The 21,684-nt window shown below is 37.0% G+C and overlaps 1 protein-coding gene across 4 annotated transcripts in view; it reads left to right on the top strand.

The window, feature by feature from the left end:
* Positions 1-21,684, top strand: part of EPB41L5 (erythrocyte membrane protein band 4.1 like 5) — a 168,903-nt gene that overhangs the window by 71,349 nt on the left and 75,870 nt on the right. For 3 of the 4 annotated variants that reach the window (XM_026456079.1, XM_026456080.1, XM_026456081.1), the window contains exons 15-16: positions 4,708-4,750; positions 5,161-5,276. In XM_026456079.1, coding sequence (XP_026311864.1) covers positions 4,708-4,750; positions 5,161-5,276 — 159 coding nt within the window. Of the gene's footprint in view, positions 1-4,707; positions 4,751-5,160; positions 5,277-8,513; positions 9,529-21,684 lie in introns of those variants that run through there. The other variant, XM_023185188.1, reaches the window with a different exon arrangement.

A 21,684-nucleotide genomic window follows, 5' to 3' on the forward strand; every position in this document is an offset into this window, starting at 1 on the left:
ACTTAAATGTTTGTTTCACTGGGGAGAGTATCTGCTTTTGTTTTCAAATTACCATTCTGAAGGTCTTGCTTCTGATGGCTCCGTTATTTTAATTAATTAATTAATTTTTTTTGAGACAGAGTCTTGCTCTGTCGCCCAGGTTGGATTGCAGTGACGTGATCTTGGCTCATTGCAACCTCTGCCTCCCGGGTTCAAGTGATTCTCCTGCCTCAGCCTCCCAAGTAGCTGAGATAACAGGCACGCACCACCATGCCCACCTAATTTTTTGGATTTTTAGTAGAGACAGGGTTTCAACATGTTGGCCAGGCTGGTTTCAAACTCCCCACCTCAAGTGATCCGTCTGCCTCGGCCTCCCGAAGGACTAGGATTACAGGTGTGAGCCACCACACCCGGCCGGCTCCATTAATTTTAATATTATTTATTACAGTGAGTCTATAGTCTCATATAATGCTTAACAATTGGTATGTATTAGAGTCTCCTAGAATGCTGGTTAAAGATAAGATTCAGACCATACCCACAAATCTAGTTTATTTTTGAATTTGTCTGTACTCTTATATGGCAGGCGTCTCACTAGACCTTCTTTGAAAGAAATTGGTTATTTTTGGATATTGAGTATCATCAGCCTCACCTTGAAATGTCCATTTTTTTTTCACTTTGAAAGCTGTTAAAGCCAGTCCATGATTAGTGATTGACTATAGTAGCACTCTGCTTTTTGAACAAGGACTCCCCTCAAGTTTCTTTAGCTGTCAATAGGCTGTTGAAAATAAATGAATAAATAAATAGAACAGGGAGGAAGTGAAATTTCTGTGAAATTCTCTCCGTGAAATTTTTATTGGTTAAAAATCAACATTTTGTGCCTTTTCTGTGCTGTATACTTTTATTTTTCTTGGATTTGTTTATAAGCTATGCTTTTCAGAAAAGTGGAGTAATGGCTGGGAGGAGTGGCTCATGCCTGTAATCCCAGCACTTTGGGAGGCCAAGGCAGGCAGATCACCTGAGGTCAGGAGTTTGAGACCAGCCAGGCCAACATGGCAAAACCCCCTCTCTACTAAAAATACAAAAATTAGCTGGGCGTAGTGGCATATGCCTGTAATCCCAGCTACTCTGGAGGCTGAGATAGGAGAATTGCTTTAACCCTGGAGTCGGAAGTTGCACTGAGCCGAGATTGCGCCACTGCTCTCTAGCCTGGGTGACAGAGCGAGACTCCATCTCAAATAAAAAAAAAGAAAAAGAAAAATGGAGTAATATTTGAGATTTTTCTTTATCTTTGAAACTATTTTGTTTATTTAATGGATTATGTCTTGCTTTCCTGAAAAGGAGGCTGGGGTATGGAATATTAGAGCTTAAAGTAAAAAGTGAGTACCTGCTAAAGTTAGCAGAAATGTGAACAAAGTATTCATCAATGATACATAGTTGAAAAATTAAGGCTTTTATTTGCAAAAATAGGAGGATTTTCTTTAAGATGTTCTGAAACACATTTCCAGTAAAAAAAAAATAAAATGAATATATACTGTGCCTGTTTTGGAATTATGATTAATTTAACTTTAATGGCTAAATGTTAGTGTCTCTTCGTTAGTGATGCTTTTGGCTCTGGAAAACATAGCAGAAATGGCATATTTAAGGGATGATTTTTTTTTAGACTAGGCTTTTAGAAATGGGATCTAGAGGAGGACCCAACTCTCCTGAAGAGTATTGAGCACCACCCATCGCAGTGCTTGAGAAAACCTGAGCTCAGACTGGCATGTTGTATGCCCTTTCACTCTTGCCCTTCCAGTTCTGTTTGTATGAACAGTTTTGCTCCACTGAACCATGGAAAACAGTACCGTTTGAAAAGGCACAACTAGACCTGAAAAGCTTCTCAACCTTGTATTCTACAGTTTTGTAAAATGCCCATTTGAATAACAGATTTTCTAATTCGCTAATGTCAGTCATTTTTCTTGTACTATTTTGGCTCCTAACGACTCTTGTGAGTCATGAATACTATACAGTATTTTAAGAGGTGATGTTTAAAGGATAGTTGACATTTCAATTACTGGTATGTCTTATACAGGCTTAATATGCAGTCTTGAAGACAAGGAAGAGGAAAAGAAAAAATGGTAGAGGAAATCAAATGAGTAGGAGGTATACTATGTAAAAGCAAAAGGGTCAGTTATTTTATCTAGTCCTTTAAAAAGGGAAGTTTGAACTAGATTAGTAATGAGAAATAATTCAGTAATTCCTTAATACTCATAGAAGTGAAAGAATGTATATAATTATCAGAAAATAATGCTTTTTGTATTTCAGACAATTTAAAACAGGAAGCTATGATTCAATTAACATCACTTATAAGTATTTTGTTCTCATGTTATTCTTACTGATCACCTACTAAAGTTATTTCTAGTTAAAGGCAAAGCTTCCGAGAATAACCAAGGGACCATGGACTAGTAAGTCTAACCTCTGTACCAAGCAGGCAGGGTGAGATTTCATTAAGGCTTAGGATCATGGGTATTCTAGGAAGAGTAACATGGTTAGTAAAAAGAAATTGTACCTGATGGATATAATCTTTAACATTGCCATGGCAGTGAATCTACACTAAATTGTTTTATTTATTTATTTATTTATTTATTTATTTATTTATTTATTTATTTATTTATTTATTTTTGAGGGAGGGGTGGTGGTTGTTTTTTGTTGGTTTGTTTGTTTTGTTTTTGAGACAGGGTCCACCCAGGCTGCAGTGCAGTGGCATGATCATGGCTCACTGTAGCCTCAACCTCCTGGGATCAGGCAATCCTCCTGCCTCAGCCTCCAAAGTATATGAAACTGCTTCAGGCACACACCCCAACACGTAGCTATTTTTAAATTTTTTGTAGAGCTAGAGGTCTGGCTCTGTTGCCCAGGCTGGTCTCAAATCCCTGGGCTCAGGCATCCTCCTGCCTCGGCCCCTGAGAGTGCTGGGATTACAGGCATAAACCACCATGCCTTACCAATAGTATTTCTTTTAAAGGTATTTTTTTGTTGTTGTAATCGCTATTATTTGTATTTCGCTAGTATTAACTCATTTAGTCGTTCTAACAGTCCCATGCAACTGAGTAACCCAAGGTATGCAGAGTAGACCTAATGACACAGCTTGGCTTTGAACCCAGACAGTGATAATGCAAGTTATGGTGGCGCAACTTGTAATTGATCCGTAGTTCTTAAAAAAATAGAATATAAAATGTGTTCACTCTTCATTCCCCAGCTTTTTAGCAGGGCCTCTCTTTATTCTTCGGTTCTTAACTGGTTGGCTTTCATTATCAGGTAGTGGTTTTTGCTCTCACCTTGTTAGAAAGGCTTCTGGATACTCTATTCAGAGGTTGTATTTGAGAGCTTTGCTTGTTTCCTTAGTAGAATGACATGTTGGCTGGTTATAAAATAATATTCTTGATTATTGCTATGGGAGGTCTTTGCCAACCTGATAATTGGTAGAGATTTGCTTTTAAATCTACTCAGGGTACCCGAAGTATTCCTTCCTTATCCTTGAAGATTAGTGGCTGAACAATAAGGGATTGATTGTATTTCATTTTCTGTCTCTTTTTCCTGAAACACAGTGCTGTCATTAAATCTGTAAATTGTTTTCTCACTTTCAAGGAATTTTTAAAATCTTTGAATTATTTTTTACGTTAGTTGAATTTCTTATTTCAGGGATACCATTTATCCTTGTTTTCGAATGTCTGACATTAGGAAACCTTTTTTCTTATTTCGTTGTGAGTTATAGTTCATCTTTGAGTTTTTATTTTATTGAATTTTTTTTTCTGCTGTTCTGTAGTTTCTATTTTTTTTTTGTATTATAGGTTGAGGGTTTTTTCAAGTGCTTTTTGTGGGGATGGCAGGGTGGGGATGGGTACAAACTAAACTGAGTTTGTTTTTGTTTTTTGTGTTTTTTTTTTGAGATGGAGTCTGGCTCTGTTGCCCAGGCTGGAATGCAGTGGTGCAATCTCAGCTCACTTCAAGCTCCGCCTCCTGGGTTCATGCCATTCTCCTGCCTCAGCCTCCCAAGTAGCTGGGACCACAGGCACCTGCACCACGCCAGGCTAATTTTTTTGTATTTTTAGTAGAGACGGGGTTTTACCGTGTTAGCCAGGATAGTCCCGATCTCCTGACCTCATAATCCGCCCACCTTGGCCTCCCAAAGGGCTAGGATTACAGGCGTGAGCCACTGTGCCTGGCCCAAACTGAAAATTTTAAAACGTGTTTATAAGTCATTTGGAGAGGAAGGTGTACACACAGAATTTTCAAACTTTCTAAACCTTTTATACTAAGGCCTTTTGAGTTATAAAATGCTGAGTTGTTGCCGATACTGGAAAATCTTGAGGGTAGGAATATACAAAAGAAGTGACAGTTAAGTTTATGTGGGTCTTGTGTTGCTGTCTTTGTTAGGTCATCCTTGACAGCTGTCGTCCAAAGAATAAACATTAGTTGTGAAGCATACCTCTAAAGCATGATTAAAATACAGGTATATGGAAACATCAAATGAGCAACTATAGAAAAGCAAGTATTTGCCTATAAGAACAAGTGTTTTTGGGTATCTGACATTCTTAGTTTTAGGTACCAGCAGTAGTTTTATTCTTTATTTGAAACAAAATGTTAATATCTTTAAAATAAATATTTTGTTCGTGTATGTGTCATCTTACAAAGTGAAGTCCTGAGATTTCATACAGACTTTTTAATAGATTTTTTCCCCCATTACAGTGTTCACAATAATGTTTTGACCCAAAGTAATGGCTCCCAACAGGTAAGACAATATTAAGTTTCTAAAACACCGGATCACCGGTTAATTATGGTAACAGTAGTACTATTGATTGGATTTTCATAGTGGTGTATGTAACCTTGCACAAATTGTGTGCATTTTCTTTTCCTTTTCCCTTTAGTGGTTCAGTAATAACTTCCTGTTATTTTTTCTCTGAGATTTTGTAAATGAAACAGCTGCTGTATAACATTTTCTGTCACTGTGAATCCAAGAACATAATTTAACTGATTACTAATATTTCATTCATTAACTGTCTCTGAGGTGGTATATAAAATTCAAGCATTTGGTTACATTTTATTTGTTGGCTTTGTAAGTAGTACTCCATTTTAGTATTTGTTGATGAGGAGATCTGTTATCTAGGCAAAATAGATAATTTTTGTAATTTTTGTCCAAAGGCTTGGGGGATGAGATCTGCTCTGCTTGTGAGTCCTTCCATTTCCTCTGCTCCTGTGCCAGTGGAGATAGAGAATCTGCCACAGAATCCTGGAACAGACCAGCACGACAGGAAATGGTTTGTTAATTCCTTAAACTAAAATAAAATATTGCCTACTTAATTGTATTTGGAATTCCAAGCCGTAATCTTAAAGTACTTTAAATATGATTGAAAGCAAATTATTCATATTTGTGAGCTGGAAAGCATGTTATTAAATAATCATATTGAGATGGGGAAAATAAGGATGTTGGTGATAAAGGGAGTACAGTTGTCTAAATGAAGACCATCAGACAGCTGTCCTTATTATTTATTTGAAACAAAACATTAATACATTTAAAATAAATCTGCTCTTATTAGCTTGATGTGGTAGTGGTGGATGACTCTGTGTTGAAAAGGACAGTAGAATATTTTCCCAGGTCCGTAAGGAAAGTATATCCACCACATGTTATTCCAAACAACATGATGCTGCTTCAAATGTGTTTTTCTCATTAAAGACAGAGGGTAAAGTCAGAAGCGAAACATGATTAAAATCTGATAAAGCATGAGATACCCTAAGGAGACTGAGAGAGAATCTGATGACAGGAAAAAGATGCTTTAATTATTTAGACTTCCAGGTTTTTTTTTAGATTAATAGTAAATATACAAGTATGGATACTTTGTGTCTTATTGGAGTTAATCACTTGAGTTTATCCTTTCCCAATAAATATATGTGGCTTGGTGGGGGCTTCTTGGGGATTGATTCAGTGGTCATGTTGGGTGTGTCACCTGTTCAAGTGATTTTTCTGTTTGTGAAATGAATTTTGATAATTCATAGGATTTTTCTCTTTTTCTCTTGCTCTTAGTTTGTGTAGTACCTGAAATCTAATGCATTTCTGTGGTGATCTCAAGGTTTTGGTCAGCTTTCTGTGCAGCCAGTTCTTCCTTCATGGTGGTGGGTCAACAGTGGTTGGTGATTATTTTCAGTCTTTGCTATGTAATTATTTTTCACTGTTATTTTGGCTTAACTAACTGCAAGGTGCCTTGCTCTTGATATTTGGGCATATTTTTACTTCAGTTCCAAATAACTTGCGATTAGTTTATAAGATTGAGTTCTCTTCTCCCCTGGCCCCATTTTCTCCTTTTTATTTTCTTTCTACATGGGTGTGTGGTGGTGATACTTTGTGTATATTTGTGTGCATCTGGGTACACACTTAAAAGTGTAAAGAATGAGGCTTATAAATGTCAAATTTATTTTTTAAAGTCATTTTTAGAAAGTGTCTTCAATTTCTTATGGAAAACACAGCTCCTGTAAGCAGTTACGTTTTATCTCATTGATGTTACCACCAAGTTCTGTTTGCAAGGAAAAACAGTACTGAGACTTCAGCTGTAAAAGAAGTGTCTTTTATATGTTTGCCTTTTACATTCATATGGAATGAGAATCTAATTAGTTGGCATACTATATTACAACACTGAATCTGAGTTTTTCCATATTAATAGGTACATATTTAAATCTGTTTGATTTTATTTGTTAGGTACTACTTGGTTAGTTTGATGCATCCTTTAGAGAGAGCATTGAATTTATAAAATTTTAAGGAAAATGAAAAATTTGGAGCTGTGTGTTTTCCTTTCTTTATGTGGTTGTGCTGAGACCTCCTTTGCTGAAATAGAGTAAAGTGGTGCTCTTTATAACAAAATAAGCCTCAGTGTATGTCAACAAGGGCATGGAACTGAATATAGAGCTGGCATGTTTTGGAGATAATGGACTCTTCCGCCTTAATTTCAAATGTACTCTGCATTTCATTCTTTTTTCTGCATGCTTTGATTCTTGTTAATGCTTTCAAAAGAATATAAAACAGTTCTCCTTTAGAAAGTGGTAAGTGGTTAAAGTTTGGAAGTGCTTCCTATGTTTGAACAATTGGGCAGAATAATGGACCATTCTATTTCTGGCAGATAACTTTCAACCAATTTAATCTAAACCTACTCCCTGTTCAAGTTTTCAGCGTTTTTTTGCTGGTGTTTTTTAAATGACAGCATTATTAGAGTGAATGCTTTGGCATATCAGTAGCTTAGAATAATCAGGTATTTAAAATTTCACATTTTGAGAAACAATTCATGTATTGTAAACCCACAAATCATTTGTAAGCAACAACAGAAACAAAACTGAACAGTGTTTAGAAACTCTTGCGTTGATAGGGGAGAACATAAACCTAATTTAGTTTTCTAAATTTTTAGAGACCATAACTTGAGGGTTGTGATTTTTGTGAGCCAGGTCTGATGAACAAATTGTATTTCAGTTAAAAGAAAGATGATTTTGTTATAAAAAAGCCTTCCAAGTTTGTTTTGAAAAATTATTTTAATTTCTTTACAGTTTCCCTAAGGGATAAAGGTGAAGATTAATGTTTTGGTTGAGTTAGAAAGATAACACTTATTAAAAATGTATTTTTGCACATATTTTATATTTGGGGTGGTATTTTCCTTTTGTAGTTACTTGAAATATGTGCTGCCCTTTCTGCCAAGTCACCAGACTTTGATTTGCTTTCTTTCTACTGGAGGACTCTGATCACTTCTTACCAAGAACTGCATGTATGCATGTTTCAGTCTTAGAATTCTGTAGGCCTTTTCTATAGCACTGTGATAAGAGGTGCCTAATATGCTTACCAAACTACTTCTTGGAGAAGCCGTGTCATCTGATCACATTATCTGTACCTGTTGAATTTCATTTTGAGGTCTTGTGAACTTTGATATATAAGGAGCAATGATTCTCTATTGTTAATTGGGAACATTGATGTAAAATTACATGGCCTCTGAAGGTAGATTTTTTATTTTTAGTGCTCTGTCTGAATTTTGTTCCCTGGGTTTCAGTTCTGTGAAATCTCATAATTTAAGGAAGAATTTTCACAGTCTTCCTTTTCCATACATGCTTTTGTCCTTATGTATAGTTATTTTTTCAAATATTTGAAGTGAGTAGATTATGAATATTTTTTTCTTCTGATTAAAACCCCTAACAGCATTTCTGCTTTTAGTATTAGTAACAACATCAGGGACAGATACAGAGGGTCTTGCTTTCTGAGAAATTTCTTCTTTAATTCACTTTAACTGAGTCAGATTACTTACATGTATTTCCATATTGGTATTTTTCATTACATGTAACTTTGTGGATTTCCCCCACTTTGTTATTCTTGAATGTTATCATTGCATGGAGTAGATGTTGTTAACTCCTCATAGCAGCAGTGCATGCTAGTGACATTACCTTTCACCTTTATTATCTCTTACACATCCATTTTCTCCTATTCCTATTGACTAACTGTGCTCCCCTCCCACTCCCCAACCATCCAGGCTCTCTGCTGCCAGTGACTGCTGTCAACGTGGTGGAAACCAGTGGAACACAAGGGCCTTGCCCCCACCCCAGACCGCACATAGAAACTACACTGACTTTGTTCATGAGCACAATGTGAAGAATGCAGGAATCCGTCATGATGTTCATTTTCCTGGCCATGCAGCCATGACTGAGATATGAGTGTTGAGCCTGTTAGGCATTGGGACTGTTTGTCATGCAAGTTGATGGTATACATTATCTGGTGTTTATGGGAGAATTTATAGTGAGTCACTAGTTGTTTAGTGCTGTTTGTAATTGAATTCTTCCATGAAAGGGGCAAGGAATCTAAGAAGCCGTATGCCGTCAATGATAATGATTAATTTTTTGTATTGAAAAGAGTATGTATACCATTGTGATTTTGGAAAGGTTTTCATGATTTTAGTATGTGAACACATCACCCAGACTATATCTAAGGAGAAAGTTTGTGTTTGTGAACAAGGTGCCCATTATTCCCCCACCACATGCCATCCAAAGAGATCGAGGTTAAAAGAATCAGACACACTAAAAACACACTGGAAGCTTGTCCAGGCATGGTATATCAGCCTTTTGAGATATTTATTAAAAACTTGTTCTTATACACTATTTTAATATGTCTAAAGTGACACATGCCTTAATTTAAGTGCCTAAGATTTGAATTAATGTAATTTTAAATTACAAACACTTTTACTTTTTAATAAACACAAATATTTTAACTTACCAAAAAGTTTAGAGATCACATTAATAATGTGACTCATGTATAGAGAAATCTGAATGGTTACTTTTGAATGGTTAACTGGTTAACCATTCAGTGGTTAACTGAATGGTTACATTACTACTGAATGGTTATATAAAATGGAAAACGTATTTACTTTGTCTTTTCATTTTACTGGCTTTTCTCTTTCATCTCATACACCTGACAGATTACCCAGGTTTGCAACAGTCTCATAATCGGATACTGTACAACCTTTAAAATAAAATTCTGAAGCCAAAACCATATGATTTTTAGATTGTATTACTATTTTTGATCCTTTTTGAACTTTAGAATTTCAAGCTCCTTGGTTTAATTAATAGAGGCATATTAGCTGGAAAAAGTCCATTTCTGATAGGAAAACATGTAAGGGAAGTAGTTTTCTTTCAGATTTTAGAAAAATTTTCAAACTTAAACTATGTATATAGAAATTTATAGATATTTTATATTTCGATGAGTTTATAATGCTTCAAGATAATGAAGCTTCATTATAGGCAGCTTAACTCATTTAATGCATCCTGCTCACATAGAGGTTGGTTTTATATCTCAAATCCTTCCTGCCAGACAAAGATTAAGGTTTCAGAGGGCTTAATACTGGACTATTGGTTTAATACTGAGTGGTCGGTTGCAGTTTGTCCGTAGAAGACCTAAATAAGCAGAACTTACTAATACTTAAAGAACAAAATTTGTAGGCAGGTTTCAATCTGAGTTCAGTATAATTATGTATATGGGGATGACCACTCAAAGTATTTAGCGCATCCTCTAACTATAAATAGATCTGTATCTTAAATAGCCCGGCCCCCACCTTTATAAGCCCATCTTCGTTTAGTGAGCTTAAAAATGGCCACTAATGTATGGCCCTTATAATTGTTTTAGACATTACTAGCTCAGATGATAATTGCTAAGTATTGTCATTGCTGATTTTTTTTCTTAAAAGAGAGGAATTTGGATCATAACATTTTAAGTACAGAAGCTCTGGGTTCAAGAAAAGATTTCATGGTATGTATTATCATTAAAAAAAGTACTGTTTCTATAGTAGAAGCCAAAGAGGCACAATGAAGAACAAGCTTTCCTGGTCTTTTAGAAAGCTGTAAGGTTTGACTTCACTCACTTTAAAATTATTCTTAATCTGCAGGACAGATGCTGATATAATGCCCCATATATATCTTAGCAGATTGTAATTGAAGAGTAAGAGCTTCAGTTCATATTGAAAGTAGCCATTTCTATAGAATTTGAATTAATCAGTACTGTTACGTTTAAGGGAAGATTCACATCATGGTTTTTCTTTTGTTGAAAACCTTGTTGTAAAGAATTCATTTGTGAATTCCTGATGAGAGAAACTGGATTGGATGGGTGTTAGGGATGGAGGCAGCAAACGGGGTGAGGAAAGTAAAGGGCTAAGGCTGGATGGTAGTAAAATTAAACTTGTCTATTTTATAAAAGTTGCCATATGTTTCAGAATTTCTTATCAAATATGGCACGTATGTATTCTTTCTACTGATATTTGCAAGATGGATATGTATGTTGTTTCCAGAGCTATCAGGTATTTATAAGTAGCTCAATCTAAATTAAATAAATTGTCACCAATCTATTTACACTCTGCATTTTATTATGCCTAAAGGGTCAGTGATGATAAATTCGGGATTAGAGAAGTAATACCCTCCAGAAGCACCTTACTGGGTCACCGTCCTTTTGATCAAAGGGTGTCAGCAGCACAGAACTTAAGTATTATGTCATTTAATTTATAGTGCTTTGGCTAATTTTATTTAACATAATTAATTTTAACATCCTGAATTAGGTTGGTTTTATTTTGACTCTTTTTACAGTCAAGGAAACTTGTAGAAACACAGCAAAGCTAGTGACCTTCACACTTTCATGCATGAACATAAATGAGCTCATAAGATCATTGTCTCTTTTTGTTGAATTTCAAAGGCATTTACCTATCTTGGAGTAAGACCTGATGTTTCTGACCTTGATAGGATAATCATAGATAATATACTTTTAAATGAATTTACAGGGAAAAATAAATTTTATTTGTGCTGCTATGTGTATAATATGTCTATTTTGAAAAGCATCTAGTATACAAACACTAATATTGTAATACCAGTATAATTCAAATCATCTTTTTTTTGGAGGGGAGTTTATTTAAAGTGTTGGACAAAAAAAGGTTATTTACAACACTTGGTTGGGTCTTTTTTTTTTTTTTTTTAAATTTCTTTTTGTTGTTGTTCACTGTTCAAAAGGTACATCACCAGGTTGGATCTTTTTATTCACCAATGTAAACTGAACAAGTTCGACAATGGTTGTCCCCTATTAGTGCATCATGCCCCAATGGTGGGAGCTATAGTTGTTTGAGCCGTGGTACTGTCTTTGGTCAGGGCACATCCTTCATTTCTAAACCACAGTTCATTGCTTTGAGAGGCTGTTATTTTAGTGTTAGTCTTTGAATATTGGTTTGAAAATAATACAGTTACTATTTTTTGTGGTTGGTATTGGGACCATTATTTGTTTTGCTAAAACAAAATCATCATGTTTCAATAACATTTTATCTCTTTCCCACCACATACTTGCTTCCTGAATTTTAATATGTATTATACCACATCATCAGTTACATTCTTGCTTTCCAGGATTGTTGTGAATGCTTGCATGTGAGATGCTTTTACATAAGGGCTAGGATTTGGAGATACTTCTGTGGTGGGAAAACAGCTTTCTCTCCTTCCTTCTTCCTGCCTGCCTCTTCCCCTGCCCCCATGTGTGAAATGTGATTTGTCAGCTCCTTTCTAGATATTATGAATCATGTGAATGTAGACATGGTAGTCTTCCCCTACCCCCCCCCTTTGGCAGAACATAAAAGTTTCTCATCCTCTGTTCATAAAAATGTTTACTTTAGTCACATGAAAACATTGTGAGAATGGAATCTTGTTCCATTAACGTTAGCCTTGGCGGTGTAGAAATTAGGACATGAAGCATGTCACTTTCGGTGTAAAATATGTCAAGGAGCTTAATTTCTTTCATCAATTCTGGACAATTGCTAATGTCGTAATACACTTTAGTTGCTTTGAGCACCTTGGGCTGGTGAGAAGGGACATACATAGTATCTTTGTTAAAGAATGAGTGAAGAGAAGAGAAAATTTTAAAAGAAATTGGTGAAAGGAAAACAACTTTGGCTTTTTTATTGATATTTTTATACTGAAGTGGATAAACAATTGTTCCTGTTCTTCCTGAAGGAATTGGTCTCACAATTTTTTTATTATTAGATAATTACCTAAGCTTCTGTGTTATAAGGTGTGGCCTCAGTAGAGGTGGTGGTGCTTGAGTGAACATTTTACATTTTGTTCCTGACAGCTGGCCAGCATTGTGTTTATATTGGCATGGAAAAGAGATATCTGACTCCGAGAACAATGTTTTCCAAGGATTGTGACTGAAGACTTCCTTAATGGTGTAATAATGTACCTCCTCATAAAAACAGGTTCAACAGCTGTAGCTAATTTTTTGTTGTTGAAGGAAGTTTCATTTGTTTTGTTTTTAACTACTTGTAATAAAGAATTGAGATCCAGTGTTTAAGATTTGTAAGAAATTGCAGATTCCGTAATGAAGCTCACATCTACAGACATGACTAATTATTGATGATAATAAATGCAAAATATTTTGAATTATTAGGAGTAGAGTTAAAAAATGAAAAATAAGAGGCTATGATAATAGGAGGATGATTGCTGGCTTGATTTACCTTGTGAAACTAGTTAGAGGAGTATTCAGATAAATTGTGGAAAACATTAGAGAATGCAGAATACCATTGGAATTCATACCCATTAATAGAGAAGAATTTCTTATTACAAAACTATATTTGTAGACCCGCCAATAGCTTCAGGAATTATTTAATTATAAACTCTGTAGAAGTTTGGAGATAAGACCTGTGTTTAATAACTTGCGTTAAATTTTTCTGGGGACGTCATCAGCAAAACTCTTGGATAATTAGAAAAACCTGGGAAGATTTGGGTTCTCTGGAATATCCAAGTTATCACTTTGAAATTTCACAGTCATGTTGGAGTAATAACATTAAAATATTTGAGTAGTAAAGGCATTGAGTATCAGTGTGAGTCATCCACATTTGGTAAGGAGGTCTGGGGCATTTGTTGCAGTGAAAGATTTCAGGAGTCTTGTATTGATATCTCTTTTTTTGATTCATCTCATTTGTTGAACACCTACCAGAGTACTTCATTGGGTCTTCTTTATACACAGCCACTTGTAATTATACCTTTCCATACACTCTTGAATTTCTTGGCCTTCTCCCTGTTGTATGCATCTGGTTAAATCCAACTCTGTACACTCTACATATAAATGGTGAATGCGAAATACACACAGATTATTGAATGGTCTTTCAATTTTGACCACTAATCTCAAGTGAGCCTTCAATGCTCCCTGATATCATACTACATTTCCTTAATCTATTTGTTCTCCTACAATGCTGGGCTGACTTTCTCCTCTTTCAGACCACTTCCACCCTTCCTACTCTTTGTCCTCTGCTGATGACCTTGCTTCCTACTTTATTGAAAACATAAGCAATTAGAAGAAGTCTTCTCTATACTCCCACCATTTTATCAATGAACTTACTTGCATTTGAGAATATGTTCCTTACTTTCCCTGCTGTTAGCTAGGTGAACCTCCATATTCTATTTAAGGCCCAGGTCCTCACAAGTCACTTAGATCCTCACCTCAAGTTACTCAGAACCTTCATTTGAGCAGTCCTCCCTTCTGTTCTACTGCATCAGTTTTCCCTTTCTGCTGGAATAATCTCATCAGAACAAAAACTTCCTAAGGTAGCTCACATCATTTAAAAAAGAACTGTCCCTTCAATCTACCTCTTCTGGCTATTCCTCCATTTTTTTATTTCACTGGTAGCAAAACTCTTTGCTTTGTAAGAATTGTCTGTACTTGCTATGTCTTCTTTCTCTGAATCTCTTGAACCCATTCTAATTCAAACATTGTCCCTGACACAAAGCACTAGGTATGATTCTGCAGGTTGCACACTGTACAGGAGTGCCACATTTAGGAGAATGATGCTCACATAATTTATGGCAGTGATTTTCCAGCAGATGGCACCAAGTGTCTTGTTGCAAAAAGATTAGTGTATTTGACAATTTTACAAGAGATGGAAGTGTCTTTTAAGAGGAGCATTGTTTTAATCCATATAAAGGCTCTGCCTTGGGCTAATAGTATTATGCTACTACTCCACCAAAATAGCTTTATTAGGTCACAAATGACCTCCATATTTCTAATCCCACAGTCCATCTTATAGTCAGCTTAAATAGCATTCGTAACGGTCGCTCACTTCTTCATGAAATTGTAATCACCTAGCTTAGAGATGCCACTATTTTTTATTTTCTTCTAACCTCCCTTTAACAAGCCATCGTCTTCTAACAAGCCATGGTTTTTAATACTCTTTGCTAATTCCTACTTATCTCTCCAGCCCCTAACCTCTGTTTAAGGAACTTTTCTGTAACAATTCATTCCCTTTGTAATATCATCCAGCATTACAGTTTTAAATGCTATCCATGCACACTGGCAATTTCTGAGTTTATATCATCAACCTGGACTTTTAAATTTCCAGACTTATATATCCAACTGCCTATTTGACATCTCTACCTAGGCATCTAATATAGGCGGAAATTCCCACACCCCTCCTGCCCTACCTTCCCCTAATTTTTTTTTTTTTTTTTTTTTTTTGAGGCAGAGCCTTGCTCTGTCGCTGAGGCTGGAGTGCAATGACGCGATCTCTGCTTACTCCTGCCTCTGCCTCCTGGGTTTCAGCGATTCTACAGCCTCAGCCTCCCGAGTAGCTGGGACTACTGGAGTGTGCCACCACGCCCAGCTAATTTTTGTATTTTTAGTAGAAACGGTGTTTCACCATGTTGGCCAGGCTGGTCTCGAACTCCTGACCTCAAGTGATCCGCCCACCTTGGCCTCCCAAAGTGCTGGGATTACAGGTGTGAGCCACCGCACCCGGCCCCCTATTGTTAACATTCCATATACATTCCATAACTTGTACCAATGTTAATTTCTTAGGTTTTGTTTGTTTCTTAGTTTTGACAAAACATTGCTGAAACAAAACCTAAGAAGAAACAAACGAAACTGGACCTTACTCAGGTTTCACTGTCTTTCCACACATTTTCCAGGATCTAACCCAAGATCCCATGTTATTAGTCCCCTTCAGTCTGTGACAGCCATTCCATGTCTTTCATGATTAGCCATATGCCCTGTGGAATGTTCCTTGATTTGAATTTGTGTGGTATTTTCACATGATTAGTTTGAGGCCATGGATTTGGGAGAAAATACTGCAGAGGTGATGATATTGGGCATCCTGAATTTAATATGTTCAAAATTGGACAACGTATATCTCCTGACCCCTGCAGTTTTTCCCATCTGTGTGGTTTTTGTAGCTTCGTAAGTGGCAGTTCTCTCTTTCGTGTTGCTAAGTGCGTCTTGGGCTCTACTCTAGACCTACTGAATCAGAAACACTGGAGGTGAGGTCCAACAATCTGTTCCACATGCCCTCCTGGAGATTCTGATGCATACTGAAGTTTGAGAAGCACTGACTTAGACCAGTGCACCTTATAGTCATCTTGACTCCTCTTTGTCTCATACTCCAGATGTCTTTCAGAATCAGTAAATTCTGTCAGTTCTGTCTTGAGAATGTATCCAGGTCTACTGCTTGTTACCATCTTTACTGTTCCCATCCTGTTTCCATTTTTTGTCAGGCCCGCCCTCTTTTTTTTTTTTCTTTCTTTTTTTGAGATGGAGTCTCGCTCTATCGCCCCAGCTGGAGTTCGGTGGCACCACCTCAGCTCACTGCAAGCTCTGCCTCCCGGGTTCACGCCATTCTTCTGCCTCAGCCTCCTGATTAGCTGGGACTACAGGCGCCGCCACCACGCCTGGCTAATTTTTTGTATTTTTAGTAGAGATGGGGTTTCACTGTATTAGCCAGGATGGTCTCGATCTCCTGACCTCGTGATCCGCTTGCCTCGGCCTCCCAAAGTGCTGGGATTACAGGCGTGAGCCACCGCGCCCGGCCAGCCTTGCCCTCTTACCTGGCCTCCTTGCTCCTCTGCTGTCTGGTACTCCTTTCAGCAGCTGTAGTGATAACAGCAGATCATGTCATTTCTCTGCTTACACCTTCCAGTGTCCTTGTCTCAGAGTAAAACCTCAGATCCTCACATTGATAGAAATATGCTTTTCCTTCCCCTTATCTTCTATCACTCCTGACCTTGCTTACATCCCATGTTATACTTGCTCACACATACCAAGCATGTTCTCTCAGGGTCTTTGTACTTTTACTGCTTCCTGAATATTCCTCCCTTGAATCTCTTATGGTTCATTCAGGCACCATCAGGTTTCTTATTGGAGAAGCCTTTCCTGACCACTCTGAAATAATCATGTGTCCCACCCCCTGCCCAGGCTTATTTTTGTTTCCTGTCTGCCTTACCCTGCTTTATTTTTTCTCACTCCTTTCATCTTAGTATGTGTTTGTTTGTCATCTCTATACAGACAGTCCCTTAGGATGATTCTTAGGATTTTTCAACTTTATGATGGGGTTTGTCAGAGTGCTAAGTGCGTTTTTGACTTACGATGGGTTTCTCAAGACATAACCCTATTGGGTAAGTCAGAGTATCTGTGTTTTTCAACAGAATGTATGCTCCATTAAGGGAGAGCATTTATTTTGTTTCCTTCTGTATCCTCAGACACTCCATATATTGTATCTGATTGAATGAATGAATACCAAGCATGGCTTGGCACACCTGGTGTTGCAGAAATAGTCAAAATACTGTTCTTGGCTTCAAGAAATTTATACTCAAACTGTGGAGATGAACAGTTTTACAAACAACTGATAAAGTGCTAAATCCATCAAGCAAGAAGAGTAGAAGTGGTTGAAGTTAAGAAATCTTGGCATTTGCATCAGGTTTCCAGTGAAACAGAATCAGGAGCTTTGAATGAATAAATCATTACAGGCCCTATGGAGACCTATTTCCTGTAGAGACCTATAGGAAAAGAAAATTCTAAAGTAGCTAAGTGCAAGGTATAGTCCAGGATGATAAATGAAGTTACAGTAAAGAGTATAGAATTTATGGGAAGGTGTAGTGATAATGGTAGCTAATACTTGAGTGCTTCTGTGCAGACATTGTTCTGGAGGTACAGCCCTAAGTATTTACTCTAGCAAAGCACCTTCATTTAATCCTTGTGAGGATCTGTAAGGTATCCAGGCTAGTGAAGAAACAAAGGCACAGAACAATGAGGCTGGGCTTCAAACTCAGACAGCTTAGACCTAGAACCCAGCCTTGGCTACTGCACTGCCTCCATAACTCTGTAAAAGTCGTTGGGGTCCAGATTGTAGAGAGTAAAAAGGAATGTAATAATAATTCTATTTTAGGAGGCAGTGTGAAGAATGAATTCCAATGGTGGAAGACTGGATTATATTATAAAAATATGCTGCCTCCATTCTATGTAATTGTTAATCAGGTCGGTTTTCATGTACTGTTACTAGAGGATATCAGTGACACGCTGTTGAGTTTAAAACTTAAGTTGTTGGCCAGGCGCGGTGGCTCAAGCCTGTAATGCCAGCACTTTGGGAGGCCGAGACGGGCGGATCAGGAGATCGAGACCATCCTGGCTAACCCGGTGAAACCCCGTCTCTACTAAAAAATACAAAAAAACTAGCCGGGCGAGGTGGCGGGTGCCTGTAGTCCCAGCTACTAGGGAGGCTGAGGCAGGAGAATGGCGTTAACCCGGGAGGCGGAGCTTGCAGTGAGCCAAGATCTGGCCACTGCACTCCAGCCTGGGCGACAGAGCGAGACTCCGTCTCAAAAAAAAAAAAAAAAAAACTTGTTAAGTGTCTGAGGTTTGTTCCCATTTTTGTCAAAGCAACCAAATCATGTGTATATTAGGAAGTGCACACACACACAAGAACCTAGATGGGTAAATAGGCTTTCAGAGAGTAGGGGTGAGGGCAACATTGCTTTTCTTAGCTATCCTTCGCAACTATAACAATAAATGACTCCAAAGTATGGAAGAAGACAAGAAAAACTGCTTCAGTTTACACAGGTAAGTGTCCATGAAAAGTAAGGAAATGGGTAGAAGAAAATATCTTTACATATTTATACATTCTTGAGAGATGGATATGAACTAAGACATTACCAAAGCCACAGATTAAAAATATTATGTGTAACTACATTTAAAAATTTTAAGTGTATAATTCAGTAGGTTTAGTTTATTCACAAAGGTGCACAACCATCTGCACTATTTAATTCCATAACATTTTTATCCCCAAAAGAAACCTCTTTCCTGTTAGCAGTTATTCCTTCCTGCTAGCCCCTGGCAAATACTAATTTACTTTGTGTTTCTATAGATTTGCCCATTCTGGAAATTTCCTAAAAGTAGAATCATACAATGGGTATTCTTTTATATCTGACTTTCACTTAGTATAGTGTTTTCAAGGTGCATCTGTTTTAGCATGTATCAGTACTTGATTCCTTTTAATGGCTTAATAATATTCCCTTGTATGATGCCCAATGTTTTATTTATTCATTGTCAGTTGATAGATATTTGAGTTTCTGCTTTTTGTGAATATTGCTATGAACATTCATATGTAGTTTTTTGTATGAATATGTGTTCTCAGTTGTCATGGTTATAGCCATAGGAGTGAAATTATTGGATCATATAGTAACTCTATTTTTGACATGTTGAGGAACTGCGAAATTGTTTTTCAGAGTGGCCACACCGTGTGGGTTCCAGTTTTTCTACATCTTCACCAACACCTACTATTACCTGTCTTTTTTATTATAGCCATCCTAGTTGTGAAGTAGTGTATTGTGAAGCGGGATGATGTTGGTATATTTTGATCTGCTTATTGACTTTTTGCTTATCTTCTTTAGAGAAGTATCTACAGACAGTATCCAACTTAATGGCTTGACTTAAGATTTTTCAACTTACGGTGTGAAACTGTTGTAATTTTGAAATAATGTTAAAATTTGAATTTTGATCTTTTCCTGGGCTGTAATATGTGATACATAAGATACTGAACACTTTGTTTAAAAATGGGCTTTGTGTTAGATGATTTTGTCACACTGCAGGCTGATGTAAGTGTTCTGAGCACCGTTAATGTAGGCTCGGGTAAGCTCTAACGTTCTGTAGGTTTGCTGTGTTAAGTGCATCTTCCATTTACAACATTATCAGGATGTGACCCCATCGTCAGTTGAAGAGCACCTGTATTTCATTTTTTTGCTCACTTAAAAATTTTGGTTATTTGTCCTTTTATTATTGAGTTGTGAGAGTTCTTCATATATTTAAAATACAAGTCCATTATCAGATACATACTTTTGAAAACTTTTTTATTCTGTGCAGTATGGTCTGTTTTGGAGAATGTTCCATTTGTACTTGAGATGAGTGTATATTCTGTTAGTGGAGCATTCTGTATATGCCTGTTCAGTCTTTGGTTTATAATACTGTTCATCTTCTATTTATTTATTGATCAGAAGATAAAGCTATCTAGTTTTTCTGCTCATAAAGTGAAAGAACTATTGTTGTCTGTCTCTAAACTTCTGATTTAGCTTTATGTATTTGAGGACTCTGGTTTTAGTTACATGTATGTTTATAATTGTAATATTTTCTTGATGATTTTCCTTTTGTCATTATAAAATGTCCTTCTTTGCTTTAGCAAGAATTTTTATCTTATAGTTTCTTTTACTTGATAGTAGTGTAGCTACTTCATCCGTTTTTTCATTAGTGTTTGGGTGGTATACTTTTTTCCTTTTTATTTCAGTCTTTTTGTGTGTTAGAATCTAAAGTGTATCCCTTGTAGACAGCATACAGTTGGATCATGTTTTTTAATTCATTTTGCCAATCTCTATCTTTTAATAGGACAGTTTAACATTTACATTTAATATGATTACTGATAAGGAAGGACTTATGCCATTTCATTTGTTTGTGTATGTCATGTCTTTTTTTGTTTCTCACTTCCTCCATTACTGCCTTTTGTGTTAAGTAGCTATGTTCTGGTGTACCATTTCCATTCTTTTTTCTTTATCTTACTATTTTATTTATTTATTTATTTATTTTTTGAGATGGAGTCTCACTCTGTCACCCAGCCTGGAGTGCAGTGGCACAATCTCGGCTCATTGCATCCTCTGCCTCCCGGGTTCAAGCGATTCTCCTGCCTCAGCCTTCTGAGTAGCTAAAATTACAGGTGCCTGCCACCGTGCCCGGCTAATTTTTTTTTAATTTTTAGTAGAGATGGGGTTTCACCACATTGGTCAGGCTGGTCTTGAACTCCTGACCTCGTAATCCACCTGCCTCGGCCTCCCAAAGTGCTGGGATTACAGACAGGAGCCATCGCACCTGGCCCTCTCTTACTATATTAAAACATTGTTTTCTTAGTGGTTACCCTGGGGATTACAATTAACATTTTATGTTGTGATCTGATGTTATGTGATATGTTATGTTATTTTTGAGACAAGAGTCTTGCACTGTCACCGAGGCTGGAGTGCAGTGGCATGATCTCGACTCACTGCAACCTCTGCCTCCCAGGTTCAAGCGATTCTCATACCTCATCCTCCTAAGTAGCTGGAATTATAGGAATGCACCACCACACTCAGCTAATTTTTTGTATTTTTAGTAGAGACAGGGTTTTGCCATGTTAGTCATGCTGGTCTTGAACTTCTGGCCTCGAGTGACCTGCCTGCCTCAGTCTCCCAGAGTGCTAGGATTAAAGGTATGAGCCATACTGCCCAGCCTACAATTAACATTTTAATTTAAAACAATCTAGTTTGGATTAATACCAATTTGAAGTCAGTAGTACATGTAAACTTTGCTTCTATAGAGCTTTGTCTCCTACTTCGTGCTGTTTTTCTCATACAAAATATGTCTCTGTGCATTGTATGCCCATCAACGTAGATTTAAAATTTAGAAGGAATATTTTTCCAGTATTCTCATCATTTCATCCAGCTTTCACAGTGATTCTGCAGTGTGCTTTCCTTTTCCTATATGATTGAAGGAGGTAATTCAGTCTTCCGCACCAATCTGGTTCTTTCCCTCAAATTTAGGAAAATTAGGGAAAGCCTCATACTGGAAACTTAAAAATGAAGAAAACAATGTTTCTTGCCAAAAGAAGGACAATTTTCTTAAAAGTAAACTAGGCTTAAGTAATCGTCTCACTGCAGCCTCCCAAGTAGCTAGGACTATAGGCACATGCTACCACACTTGGCCAATTTTTTTATTTTTTTATTTTTTGTAAGATACAGTCTCCTGTGTTGCTCGGGCTAGTCTCAAACTCCTGAGCTCCAGTGATCCTCCCACCTCTGCTTCTCCAAGTGTTGGGATTATAGGCATGAGCCACTACGTCTGGCCTAAATATAATA

The sequence above is a fragment of the Piliocolobus tephrosceles genome, chromosome 11 (genome assembly GCF_002776525.5).
Source record: "Piliocolobus tephrosceles isolate RC106 chromosome 11, ASM277652v3, whole genome shotgun sequence".
Taxonomy (NCBI): domain Eukaryota; kingdom Metazoa; phylum Chordata; class Mammalia; order Primates; family Cercopithecidae; genus Piliocolobus; species Piliocolobus tephrosceles.